At 48.5% G+C, this 14573-nt stretch overlaps 1 protein-coding gene across 5 annotated transcripts in view; it reads right to left on the bottom strand.

Moving 5' to 3' along the window:
• The window catches only part of SEZ6L (seizure related 6 homolog like), a 183386-nt gene that overhangs the window by 27094 nt on the left and 141719 nt on the right, over positions 1-14573 (bottom strand). For all 5 annotated transcript variants that reach the window (XM_059408697.1, XM_059408699.1, XM_059408700.1 and 2 more), the window contains exon 10: positions 2955-3151. In XM_059408697.1, coding sequence (XP_059264680.1) covers positions 2955-3151 — 197 coding nt within the window. The remainder of the gene's footprint in view (positions 1-2954; positions 3152-14573) is intronic.

Here is a 14573-nt window from a genome sequence, read left to right as displayed (position 1 = left end):
CTTCTGTCTAGGTAAAGCAGAATTATGAGAGGTCAGAATGAGGTAAGCCCAGAATGTTCCTGTGGAACGTTTACCAGCAGTCCTAACAGATTGGTCTTGGCCATGTTGCAGAGCTAGGTGCTGGCCTTGAGATCATTTTAGGAGCTTCTGAAATCTCTAGATGACCATAAAACCCCCGAACCTTCTCTGTGATCCCTCATCTCAATGAGAATTGCATCTACGTCTGGTTAGATCTAGACCTGGGATAGCAACTACCTCTCCCATGCCACAGCAGACATCACTCTCCCTCCATGTCATGTCACTCTCCCTCCACAGACCTCAGGCGTGGACTCTTCAGAATTCTTTTCAACATGGTCTTCAACATGGATAGTCACAAGGAATTGATTGGCATCAGAATTAAATACAGAAGCCCACCTGCCTTCCCTGTGAAATTGAGTGTGTGTTTCTTTGACAGAAATAAGAACAGGATTGTTCTCATCGCATGTCACCTACATTTGCCCATATTAGCTAGGCTATGTATCCCTGAAACCCTGGAACCACCTCCCCCACTTCACCAGCCAGAGAAATAAAGGCAGGGAGAGTGGTCCATTCATGCCTGGCTCCTGGTGCCTAGTTCAGGGGCTGGCACATGTGCAGAGACTCTTGTGGACAAAACTCTGTAGAAAGTGGAGATAATGCATTTTTAAAATGAAAGAAAATAATATATGGAAGAGTTCCTGCTAATTTCAAATTGTCACACAAATCTTAACTTTCAGCTTCAATGAAGAGGAACCCCTTCTCTTCATGACAGCACCACACTGAACGTTGGCCAGATTTCCGGGTTAACCTTGGGTGGCCTTGGATAGGGTCAGATTTCCACCACTGAGCTGAATGGGGTTTCAGAAGACTGACTTGGACACCGGAGGAGACAAATAAAAAAAAACTATGACCTCATTTCCCAACTGGGGAGTGGGGGGGCAGGGGAATGAGGAGTAGAGAAGTTTAAGGAGAGAGACTGAAGCCAAGTCACTAAAAACTCTCCCTCCAAAGGCAGCTGACTCTGGATGGTGCCTCACCTGGGCAGCCAGCACAAGCCGTCCCCCAGTGTCCAGGGCCCTGCCCAGTAAAGAGTGGGCAATCCACAGAAAGTAGCAGCAGTAGCACTCTGAAAACACTTAGCAGCACAATCAAGGGGGAAAAGGCCTCCAAGAAACATGAAAAAGATCAACACTTGTGTCTGTCCCTCTGAGAGGTGTAGGCAGAGTGGGCAGGGATGAGAAACATCTAAGAGCTAGAAACAAACACACAAAAAAGGCAGGGGACTTATTTTCAGATGCATCTGGCTCTTTGAGATAGCCAAAGGTCAGAGAGGGGGCTTGTGTTTTAGAGGCAAGAGGTGGGACACAGAGAATACTTCATAATAGAGATGGATGGGCAAATCTTCAAGCCGGGGGGAAGAAGGAATCACAGATGGAGAATCTGGCCCAAACCAGATGGTTTTTGATGGTGGGCGTGATAGTGGGGAGACTTGGCAAAATGACACCCCCTCATTTCCCCCTTTTCCATCCTGGAAATCAAGATGTCTGCCTCGTTCCTGGGCAACTCAAGCAAGTTCTCGGATTGCTGTGTGAATCCTGCCCATTGAAATGCTCAGCGTGTAATCATCCACCATCCTGGATGCCAAGAGGTGAGGTCTTAAGTACCCCCTTGTGTCTCCCAAGTTCTCTGCTGTTGCCAAGAATATCAGAGAAACACTAAGAACTGGGGGATCCAGGAAGCCCAGGTATGAGCCTCAGTGTCTGGCCCTGAGAAGCAAGACCTTTATCCTCGGTGGCCCAAGGCTTCTTCTGCTGTGACGTGACAGGATTGGAGCAGAAGCTCTGTCAGGTCAAATTCTTTCTGGGGCTGAGATTAGTGGAACTTCACAGCCATCCCTGGACTGCTGGCAGCAGAAGAAGTTGGGTGGTGGTGGGGTGTGGGGGTAGGGAGAGAAGGAGTTCTGTTTGGGCCATGTTAAATCTGAAATGCTGGTTAGACATGCAAGAAGGTAGCTAGCAGGGAGTTAGGTGGAAAGTTCATGGAAGAGGTCAAGGTTGGAAGTACAAATTAGGGGCAATAGAACACAGAGAGGCATCGCATTGAACCTCGGGACTGGATGACAGTGTATGGGGGATGAGTCTGGATGGACAGAGGACAGGGCTCAGTGTGGTGCTTGAGACCCTCCAGTGTTCTGAGGAGGGTGACAGAGCCAGCAATGAAGAAGAGGGGGTCACAGATGAGGAGTGAGGAGAGAAGGCTGTGGATGGAAGAAAACAGTAAGAAGAGGTGTTGGATGGCCAAGTGTGAACTTGGCTTGAACTTTATAGCAGCTTTTTTTTGGTTTTGTTTCTGCTTTAATGTGAGAGTGAGAGGAATGGTCTGGAAACCCCATTGAAGAGCAAGGAAGATACTTCTTGCCTCTCCAGGTCTTATAGTATAGGGGGTGGGAGAGAATGCATGGTCTCCCTTGGATGGGGCTGCAGAGGAAGAAGAGCCCTTAGGGAGAGCCCAGCTTCTGGTCAGGCAAGATGGTGGTGATGCTGTTTTGAAAAGTTGCAAATGCAGGAGAGTGTGCTGATGGTTTAGGATCCCTGCTGACTACAACGGAAACACCACAAATCTGAAAGTCACGAGGCATCATCTACTAGGTCCTGATATTGAGCCTCTGGAGCAGCTATCAGTTTTTTCCATTTTACAGATGACCAAAAGGAAGCTCAGAGAGGTCAAGTGACTTGCCTTAGATCACACAACCATTGACAGCAATACTAAAACTCAAACCCTGTTGTTTCCAACCTGAGAGCCCAAATGCCTAAAAGCTACACATATTTACTGTGCCAATATATTAAAAGATCCATGTAACACAGAACCCCCCAAAAAACATATCCAGAAGAAACCATCTAAACACTCACACACAAAGGACTAGAGGAGACACTTACCTATGTAGTTCATGATAAATCCCTGGCCCTTCCCAAAGATGAGGCCAGCGGGGTCTGAGTGGAACTGGATAGTTAAGTCCGGTGTGGAGGAGTACAGCTTCTGGGGACCACTGTTCCCAAGATACTGCCCCAAGATGTGAGGCATGACCTCATCGCCGTCATAGATAGTCAGGATGTCACTGTTGCTCAGGTTCAGGCTAGAGGAACAGGGCAGACAGAAGAGGAGGGGCCTTGTGAGACACAGTTATGGACATTTGACAAGCCTTTGATTTATTTTTTTCAGGCAACATACTCAGCGGCAAGCTCCAGACTAGGTAGGAACTGGGGGTGAGGTAGGCAGAGACCACAGGTGTGAGCAGGACAGGCTGATCTTGCCCGCGAGCACGCATGGTGCCTGGGTTTGGGGAGGGACTTACACGGGAGATGGTTCCCTGCAAGGAGCTCATTGCACAGTGGAATGCTGAATTGTAAGAGACCTGCGTTCAGTGCCAGTGAAGCTGAGCGCCGGGCACTGTCTATCTGCCGGGGGTGTGGCATGGGTTTTCCATTCTCAGAAGCAGAACAAGTTGACTGCCTCCTAATTAGAACCTGCATCTCCATGTTGGGTGAAATGAGCCTTCCAATCATTATGTGGCAAAGTCCTCAAAATCAGACCTGGTATCTGTGATGTTCAGGGGATGGGGCAGAGGGTGGGATGGAGGCACTTTATTCCTGAAAGAGGCTCAAGCCTGGAATCAGTATTCATAGTGTGAATGCGGGAATGCAGGCAAGGACCTTGACACTAAACAACAGGATGGCAATACATAGTTAATAATCCGGAAAGTGCTTCTGTGTGCAGCGGACATATGTGTTATGGGAGGTGTGCTGGATAAAAATGGATCTCTGATTGAAAGAATGCTAGGTACATCAGCATTGGTTGTGGACAGGTAGTAACTCATGCCTCTTTTTCCTCCCAGTCTCCTCCTTAGTTTCTTTCTTACATCTCACTTTTTCTTGTGTCCATCTCCCTAATATTTTTGAACACCTATCTGCCAAGCTTGGGTCAGGGGACATAAGAGTCACAGAGCAGTAGTGGATTTAAACTAGGAAACCAGGGACTGAGGTGGCAGTCATGATCCAGGTAAGTGCAGAGAGAGGAGACTGGGTAGCATCCTGGAGGCTTCCCTGGAGGAGGTGATGCTTGTTTCGGATCATCAGGAAAGTTTAGAGGACTGTAAGGTTGATAAGCAGGGGATGGTGAGAAGGTAAAGCACAGGTAGAAGGAGTTAGGGAATGAGATCATGGCTCCTGAAGGAATTTGCCCAGTGGTCAGTGTTCTCTAGCTGTGGCTATAGACACAGAAGCCTGGAGGGCTGTAGCGGACAGACAGTGCCTGAAGAGAGGGGCATTCCAGGAAATGGTCCCCAGCAAAGTTCCTAGAAATGGATGCAGAGTACAGATAGCCCTCCCTCCTGACAGCATCACCCAGCACCCAAGGGCAGTATTCCCCTTCCACAGTCTGGGAGGCAATACAGGAGGCTGGAGGAGGGGTGGAAACCGCCCAAGCCAGTGCTTCCTTCTGGTAGTAAGAACAAAGCAACAGAAAGACAAGGAACCTTTGTGGAAGGGTGGCTCCCACAGGGCAGGGGATGAATTGTATTCACAGTGATGTCCTCCCCAGCACCTCCCCAGCACCTCTCACATTCCTCCTGTAAGGTCATCCCAAGGGCCAGCTTAGGGAGATCAGCTTCCCTTGCACCACCCCCAAAACACTCTCTCCTAACAAAAGCTGTCCATGTGTGGCTTCCAGACAGAGCTGTAGAGTCATACCCTCTGCCAGTTTTCAGCGAGGGCTCCAGCCTATAAACCCTATTGCGCTGAAATTCTGAAGTTGCAACCTTCCCTTGCATGCCATTGGTGCTCCATAAATGCTTGGATATGAAAGAGCCTGCCAGAGAGTCTCTTTGATAGCAGAAACGGTGTGGTTGATGCCAGCTCTTGACCTGTGTTAGGGAAGAGCCTCTTAACTCTGAGAACTGTGAAAACATCAGTGGTTCACGAAAGCGCTGGATTAGGCTAGTGTGAAACATGGTAGATCGCCAATATTTATTCCTTAAACTGACTTCACAGCTGATATACTGTTAACAGTGAGTTCCAGAGAGTCTGCAACTTGGCTTTCCTCTATCACTCATTTCAATGATCTAAGTGTGGCAGAAGCATCTTCAAGGGGGCAAATAGATTTCATTTGAAAATGCTAGCATGGTTCTTTGTGCTTTGTAAAGCGGGAAGCGGCAGAGTGCACTGCCTTGGAAAGCAGTATGCTTTGGTTAGTTTCTTGGCTCTGATACTTGCACGGAGGGCACCAGTTTCTCTGAAGTTCCTAGACTGTGAGTTTCCAGTCTATGTCATGGGCTGCCGGAGTGAGGTAAGGCATCCCAGAAATCTGGGATCAAACATCAAATGCACTGACAGCACCTGGAAAAATGCGGTCAAGTCATTTGAATGTGGCATCCTGTCACCGTGTCATTATGAATGTCACCATCACCACCAACATCACCACTCCACCACCATCATCATCCTCACCAGCATCACTGTCAACATGGTCGCCAAGATCATGCTCCCTTTAGACAAATGTTTACCCCAAATGACATCAGATGACTTCCATTTGTGGTTTGCAACAGGGGTGGTTTTGTCCCCCAGGAGACAACGAGCAATGTCTAGAGATGCAGTTTTCCCAACTCGGTGGGGGGAGTGCCACTGGGGAGGCGATGACAGGGGTACTGTTAAACATCCGACATGACACAAGGTAGCCTCCCACAACCAAGAATTATCTTGTCGAAAATGTCAATTGCGCTAAGGTTGAGAAACATTAACTTATGTGAATGCCTTTTGTAAACTGTGTGCAACAGACCATTCATTGCAACATCTATTGTCCTGGGATTTCAGCAGAAGTCCCCTAAGCTAAGAATAAGCAAAGAGCATAAGAAGAAAGAAAGCATTCCTACTTTTTAAAAAAAACTGTTGACTGAAATTGGGTCCTCCAAGAAGCTGAGCTGAACAAAGAGGAGTGTCTCTTGGCATCTGGCAGATCTGGAAGGCCACCCCAGGCAGCATGGTGAGTAAGAGAGAGAGGATGAAACAAAAGAGCCAATGTGTAGTCATTGGTGGGAGACTTCCACTGCGGGCACTGGGCTCAATTCTGCAGGAATGGTGTAGAACATGCCTTGGGGGAGAGGGAACTGGGAATTTAGCTTCCACCTCCATCCCTCATTGGCTCTGAGGGGTACCAAGCCCCCAGCACTTCTGGGCTTCTCATGAGGTGCTTGCAGTAGGAAGGCATGGTGGGAACACAGTGACAGGTGCAGCAGGGCTCAGATAGGGCCCTGGGGACACCTGTTACCACATCAATGCATCTCTTTCAGTCTAAACCCATCCTCCCCTATCTCTAGCTTGCAGAAGGCAGAGAATTTATTGGGTCATGGAGGAGGCACGTAGGAAGGAGTGACCCAGAGACAGCATCACTTGGGAGGAGGAATGGGGGGAGAGGAAAAAGTGTATTGCCCTCCCCTTAAGCCAGGTAAGGAGGGCTTTGAGGTCACTCTTGGTGGTATAGCAGGTGTCTCTGAGGTTTGGGGAACAGTGACTGCTTTTGATGCTCCCCAAGAGAAGAGTAATGACAAAAGTCAGTCCAGACATGTCTGCCTGCTTTGGGGCAGAGCCAAGAGAGAAAGAAGCATTGGAAGTCAGTTGCCTATTGTTGATAAGAATGGAGAGAATATTCACATTTTCTGGGACCAGATATGGACTTTGAAGACAGGAGCCACCATGGGTCTCCTTAAAAGTCTCCCCCATCCTGAAAGGATGATGGGGTCCAGCAGGAGGGAAAGCCAAGAGCAGCCAGATTCAGGAGGCTTTGTCTTCATCAAGTTCCCCATAACAGAGGAAACCCCCGGCATTTTGTATCTTCCATAGCAGAACGAGGCTGTCCGGTCAGGCTCTTTTTATTAGAAGGAAGCCCCTTCCCATCCTGCCCCTTCCCACTGCAGAATTCCCAGCCCCAGGAGCCCTGTGGTGGGGGCAGGAAGTTTGAAAATGAATGGGGTTCAGGTGTTTTATGATGAGTAGACTAAGCCGCACTTGTTATGACCAGAAGACCTAAAAAAATTGAAGCTTCTACCCTAAGAAGTGCCAAAAAACAAACACACAAACAAAGACCCCCCCAAAACAAAACAAAACAAAACAAAACAAAACAAATCCCAAACAAACCATGAATGAAGGAACAGTGTAGGAATAAGATTATCCTCTGCCGAATCCTTCTGGATCCACCTTTCTGATGAATGGGTTCCACCAATATATGTGAATGCTGGTGATTGATCCCCTGCCCACCTCGAAAGACAAGCGTGCATTTCACCTGCTGTCCAGCCTATCTATACACCAGGGGCATCCAGGGTCCCTCTGCTGGACCATCCTCAGCAGCTGAGGTGAAAATGCAGACTTAGCAGCCCAGAGACTGGCCTGGGGCAGAGCAGGGGATTTCTACTGAGGACCTGAGTGATGTGTCAGCCAGAGACCATCCAGGGAGGTGCTGAGAAATCAGGATGTCAGCATGACTCCAGGACAAATGAGAGGAGGAGAGGTGCCCGCAGGTAGGTGGGTTCGATGGGACTGGAGTTTTTCTAGCAGGTGCCCCTCAGGGAAGATGCCACAGGGCCAGCCCCTGACTGCTCCAGCCCCTCTCTGCTGCCAGAGGGCAAGGCTTCCCTGGAGGTCCTACCAGGAGACCTCAGCTTCTGGGTCTCCTTCTCGCCCTGTTTCCTCAGCTGCCGCCTTTAGGTTCTCTCCATCCTTTTTCAGTTGAACTGTGGGACACCACCTCCTTGCCTGGCTCCAGTCCCTCTCCTCAGCAGCCAGATGAGTCTTTCCAAAACATAAATCTGGCCCCTGCACGGAGCAGATGAATGGAGAAACAAAATACGGTGTATCCCTACAATGGCTATCGTTCAGCTGTGAATAGGAACGAAGCACGGACCCATGCTATATCAGGCGCGAACCTGACTTCCCGCCGAGTGAAAGAATCCTATCACAGAAGGCCCCAAGGTGCATGATTGCACTGTGAAGAAATGTCCAAAATAGGTAAAGTCATAGAGACAGAAAGCAGCTTGGTGGTTTCCAAGGGCTGGGAGGAAGAGTCTGGGAGGAATGGAGACTGCTGGCTTAACAGGAGTGGGGTTTGTTTTGGGGAGGATGAGAGTGCTTTAAAACCAGACGGGGTGTTGATTGCACAATACTGTGAGGGTACTAAGTGCCACTGAGCTGTAGAAGTTAAATTGGTTAAGGACACATTATGCAAATTTTCAATTACAAAGACATTGCCCCTCATCTCAGGGTTAAGTGCAAACTTTTGGCCCTAGCTTCAGGGTTTCCCCTGTACCTATTAGCTGCATCCCCTTATCTTCCCACAGTTTCATTCCTCACTATCCCTTTCAACCCCGGTATTTTACACTCCAGCCAGAATCAATGATCCATCAGTCTCTCCAAGGTATGCGGAAGCACCTGCAAGGCTTTCCACTATTGTCCCCTCTAGCCTGAATCCTAATTTAGCCTTGCTACTGTAGACCTGGGTAACTCCTGCCCCCTCATCCCCATCATGGTCTTCTGTGATTTACTCCTGCACAGAGCCCCCATTGCCCCATCTGAGTCTAGGCTAGGGGCCCCTTCTGTGCTCACCCCTCCTAGGGAGCTCAGCACTCGGCACTCCAATGGTCTGGGGCATCCGCACCAGACCAGAAGCTCCCTGAAGCAGGGGCAGGTCTGTCCAGCTCCCTGCTCTCTGGATCCCCAGCTTGACACCATGCTGAGCGTGTGTTGGATGAATCAGCATCAGCCCAGGGGCAGGTGTCTGGAGCTGAGCCTCAGCTGGCACCCAGGGTGGGCTGTAGCTCTGATCCCATCTCTGCCTGGAATCTTGATCCCAAATGGACTTACTTGTATCAATCGTGGGAGGGGAACCCCTCTTGTTCTGGCTGCTTTCAACACTTGCCTCCATGGGTTAACTGGGAAGTTCTATATGATTGAAGCTGCCCCAAATGATTTCTGCTCCACCCACTCCCGTGGCCCTGATTGCCTACCCCCTCCTTTCTTTCCTGATATGATCGTTGCCAGAATCAAGCTTGGCACCATGACACCACTACATTGCCTGATAAGCCACTCCAATGCCAGCCCATGACCTTGACTGGCTACGGTGTAGCTCCTTCTCCCTCCCCACTTTGACCCTGCTCCAGGCATAATCTGGAGCCCCTTCCAGGGTCTGAGCAGCCATCTGTGGGCACACTATCCAATGCTCCCACTTCTGGTGTCCTCTGCCACCTCCTCCTTGTTTCTGGGCCAGATCTCTGAGAAAAGATCTCCCAAGATCCTTAGTTAGCTTTTGAATAACAACAGAGTCTTAAGCACTCAAGCAACAACTTACACTCTAAGACTTAGGCTCATGCCCATTTTCTAGATCAGGAAACTGAGGCTCAACTGGGAGAAACCACTTGCCCAAGGTCACAAAAGAATCAGGTCCAGGACTCTAACCTGAGGTGTGTTGGATGCCAAAGCCTGAGATGGGAACCACTATTTTACATGATGTCCCGTGAAAGCCACATGTACATGTCTCCAAAAAGTGATGAAGGAATGCCTGGGTGGCTCAGTCGGTTGAGCATGGACTCTTGATTTTGGCTCAGGTCACAATCTCAGGGTTGGGGGTTTGAGCCCAGCATCTGACTCTGCTCTCAGCGGGGAGCCCGCTTGCGGTTCGCTCCCTCCCTCGGCCCTTTCCCACTAAGTAAAGAAATAAAATATTAAAAAAAAAAAGTGTGACTCGTGCCAGTCAGAAAGTGTGAAAAACATTACAAACAGAATCTGCAGTATGAGGAGGCCCCACTTCATGGCCCCCGGCCTCCCGCTGTGCCTTACGCTCTCATGGCAACATCACTAAAGTCCACTCCATCAGACTCGTCATTTCAACTGTGGTTTTCCTGCCAAGGTAATATTTCTTCTTTACAGATCCCTGTGTTGAAAGACTGTCTCCTGGGCCCCTGGGTGGCTCAGTGGGTTAAGCCGCTGCCTTCGGCTCAGGTCATGATCTCAGGGTCCTGAGATCGAGGCCCGCATCGGGCTCTCTGCTCAGCAGGAGCCTGCTTCCCTCTCTCTCTCTCTGCCTGCCTCTGTCTGCTTGTGATCTCTCTCTGTCAAATAAATAAATAAAATCTTTAAAAAAAAAAAAAAAAGACTGTCTCCTAAACATTTTACATTTCCTGGTAACAAATCTGCCTCGTTTTCTTGTCATTATTGATGGTGTATAATTGAGTATGTAATAAAACCAGCGTTAAACTGATGGCTTTAGTCTTGGGGGGAGCACTTTCTTTTGGTAGACAGAAAGTTTCTGCTACATTTTTTAGTATACTTCAAAAGAATCTGGGCACCCCGTGGCTCGGTTGATGGAACATGTGACTCTTGATCCCGGGTTTGTGAGTTCAAGCCTCACATTGGGTACAGAGATGACTTAAAAGTAAATCTTGAAAAAAAACAAAAAAGAAGAGTCTGGGAAGGGTGCATAAGAAACTCTAGTCACCGTGGTTGCCTCTAGGGAGGGGCACAGGAGAGGAGGTTGTTGGCTGTGGAAACGAGGGAAACGTAATTTTCACAGTAGATTCTTCTGTACTTTTTGGATTTTGAATCGTGTGAATATATTACCTCTTCAGAAAGGATAAATATAGCTCAAGGGATCCCCATTATTGTTTTCAGTAGGGTCTAGAGAGCCAAAGAGCTTAGGGTAGGATACAAATTTGATTCTGACACAGATTAGCAAACCCTTCTGGGCGGAGTCTTTCTTCTTATGGCCAGCAGAGGGCAGTGTGTGCCTAAGCATGGTGTACGCTGCCATTCGGGGGCTGCAGGTGCCCCCAAGGGGGAAGGTGGTAGGTGATCTTTGTAACTGCAGTTAATATTCTACAGAGGATGTAGAAAGAAATGATGAGCAAGCCACCTTGCTTTTCTTTATTCCTGTTTAAACAAATGGCTGACCCTTGCTTAGAAATCTTGCCTTTAAAAGGCTTTCCCCAGGGGCGTTCACGAGATGATTTTAGCTAGACAAACGTATTTGAAAATGTCTAATGGTTATGTATTTATTTAAATGTGAATTAGAAAATATATATAAATATACGGTCTGCACATCAAACTTCTAATTTCATGGACATTATTTTGCTTAGAGTAAGCCAAGTGAGAAAGCAAGCCAATTTATATGCAGTTTAAGGGGAGAAAAATTCAGAAGTCACCAGTGATAGAACAGGGCTGTGGAAAAAGCAAAATGAAGCCCACAGAATCAAGTCCAGTTTCTTAGCCTTCCTGGACTCCTGAGGGCCCACTGTGGGGGCCCCAGCCCGCTTCTGGTGTCTCCAACGTCTTCCTACACCAGACCCCTTGCAACTCCTAGACCTGCTCAGCCTGTGCTGGTCCCTTCATCTGGAATAAAGGGATCTCACCTCTCTGCTTGACAACATTTTATGAATCCCACGAGTTCCCTAGGTTCTCGCCACCCCACCCTGCATTTACAGCCATATGATAATGAGCCAAGTTTTCCATAAGGCTTCCGGCATGCCAGGAGCTCTACCAAGCACTTCACACACCACTTCTATCCTCAGACAAAGCCTGTAAGTACTACTATCTTCACCCATGTCACAGAGAAGCAAACTGAGGCACCCAGCAGTGAAGAAAATACTGCAGCTGGAACAGCGGGTCGTACAGAACAGCCAGAGTCCAAACCTATGGCAGAACCTGCCAGCTCTCACAACGGATTGCTCAAACTCCCTGAAACCACATGCTCTTTTATTTTCTTTTAAGGTTTTATTTATTTATTTGAGAGAGAAAGGGAGTGAGCAAGAGAGAAACAAGCAGATTCCCTGCGAACAGGGAACTGGATGCGGGGCTTGATTCCAGGACCCTGGGATCATCACCTGAGCTGAAAGCAGATGCTTAACCGACTGAGCCACACAGCCACCCCCTCTCCATGCCTCTCCCGTATCCCTGGAGCCCAGCACAGGGCTTGGAGCAGGTGAGGTAAGTGTCATTTATGTGGATGAATTATGGTGACTTTTTCCTCCATTTTCCAGATAGGCAAACTGAGGCTCAGAGAGTTTAAGTGACTTTAAGAAGACACTGTGTTGCAATTAAGACAGGACCTCCATGGGACTGCAGAGATGCTAGTTAAGTAAACCATAGGATTTAAATAAGGGGGTAGAGAGAGACCCCAGTACCCATAAATGCAGGGTTAGGTGCATTAAAATTTCTAAAAAGAACTGTTCAGAGTTCCTTTGTGTCCATTTCTCATCAGATCCCCTCAACCACAAAGCTATGTCATGAGTCCCATTTTACAGAGGAGTAAATGGAGTTTTGAAAGGCTCGGGTCCCAAGGCCTCTGTGCTCCTTCATGATGCTGCACGATCAGACTGACAGGCCTCAGCACTGTGGAGTTTCTGAGGATCCCTGTGGCCCAGTGCTCATTTGGTTTCAATTAAATTTGATAAAATGGCAGAAAGAACAAGAAACCATGCCAGCTCCAGGGAGGACATAAAAAACCAATCTTTCTGGCTCCCTGAAAGGACACCTGAATGCATTAAAAAATGCACAGTTTTCTTATTGCCTTTTTTTGGTGCTTCCTCTCTCCCAAGACATTCACCAAGGCATCCATCGAGGTCAGGTTTAGGACCCAGGCTTGGCCGGTGGGTCTCAGTTCTGGCTGCACATAACAGTCTCTGGGGAGATTTAAACCATCCACATGGTGGTTAGGCTGCACCCCCAGATCACTCAGACCCTCGGCATCTCGGGAGGTGGGCCCCAGGGTCAATGTCTCTCAAAATTCTCCAAGAGGCTGCACCAGCAGCCAGGACCCAAAGGGACTGCTATGCTGTGGTTTCAGTGTGGAGGAGCCTCAGACTCCGTTCTCCACCACCTTCCCTCTCTTCTCTGGTTTCTCCCCGTCACCACCAATTCCCCCTTTCCTCCCCAAAGAGAAAGAGAAGAATGAGACTCCTGTGCTGGACATGCTTTTCCTCTGCGACCACTCCTGGACTGAGCTGCTTCTCATTTCCACATCGTTGGCTGGGTGGCCCATCTCTGAATGCTGCACACAAAGCTTTGTCAAGATCAATGACAAGACAATTCACACCCAGCCTCCTGAACCCGGAGAAAACCCACCAGCTCCTGGCTGTTTCATCTACGAAAAAAGTCAGTCCTTAACAAGCTTGGTGATCTTGCTCCATCTTGAGAGACAGAGCCAAGAGAATGGGCTCTGGTTCAAACCCTCGAGGTGCTGATTTCTAGCTGCGTGACCCAAGAAAGCGGCTTAACCTCCCGAGCTTCAGTGTCCTCCCCTGTAAGATGGGGATAGTACAGTGGAGAGCAGTAAAGGAGGCCATGAGGGCCAGGAATTTGATTGAAAGGCCATCTTTGGCCTTTAAATGAATATTTGTAATGAATGATACAGTCCTGCAAAGGGATGAGGGAGAGAGGTAGGCTAGTGTGGCAGCAAAGCCCCGGTATCAGGAGATCGCTCCCAGAGCCACCCTCTCTGCGACTTCTCTGCTCTGTGACTATGGATGAGTCTCTTACCCAACCTGGGCCTCAGTTTCCCCAGGTGACAATCTCAGAATCCCTGAACCGTAAAAAAATATATATATATTAACAATGGCCACGATCTCCTCGTGCCTCACGCTTTCATTTTATTCGGAAGGCTGGACCCAACATTCCCCCCTTCCCCTTTCAGCAGCAATGAAGGCATCACAGTAGGGTTCAGGGACAGGTCTCAGACATAGGTTGGTGAAGCTTGGGCTTTTGGGGACCTAAGTGGGACCACGGACAGATCTGTGGCCCTGCCATGACTTTCCTGTGTGGAGATACCCACACCTCTTCCTCTTTCTGGATAGGAGTTTCTCCAAATATATGAAATTAGTGGGTGGGCTCTGAGGTCTTCTCCATTAGGACCTCTAAATCAGGGCCCAAGTGGTGACCCTGAGAGACCACGATTAAAGCATAATTAAAGCATAATTAGGGGTGGACTGCAATTTCTGGTGTGTATGTTTGAATGTGTGTTTGTCGTGTGTGTGTTTCTGTGTGGTGTGTATGTGTGGTGTGTGCATGGTACATGTGTGTAGAGTGTACATGGCATGTCTGTGGCATCTGTATGGTGTGTGTGATATGTATGTGGTGTGTGTGTGTGGTGTGTATATAGTGTGTGTGTATATGTGGTGTGTGTGTGCTGTGTGTGGTGTGTGTATGGTGTGTATATAGTGTGCAATGTGTATATGGTGTAAGTGGCATGTGTGTGGCATCTGTATGGTGTGTGTGGTATGTATGTGGTATATGTGTGGTGTGTGTACAGTGTGTGTGTATATGTGGTGTGTGTGGTGTGTGTGTGGTGTGTGGGATGTGTGTGTGGTGTATGTGAATGTATATGGTGTATGTGTGCGTGGTGTATGGTGGTATATGGTATGCAGTGTGTATATGGTGTGTGTGATGTGTGTGGTGGGTGTGTGTGCAGTGTGTATGTGGTGTGTGTGGTTTGTGTATGGTGTGTACAGTGTGTGCACAGTGTGTATATGG

This window comes from Mustela nigripes, chromosome 8 (genome assembly GCF_022355385.1).
Source record: "Mustela nigripes isolate SB6536 chromosome 8, MUSNIG.SB6536, whole genome shotgun sequence".
NCBI lineage: Eukaryota > Metazoa > Chordata > Mammalia > Carnivora > Mustelidae > Mustela > Mustela nigripes.
This window is presented reverse-complemented; position numbering and strand designations above follow the sequence as displayed.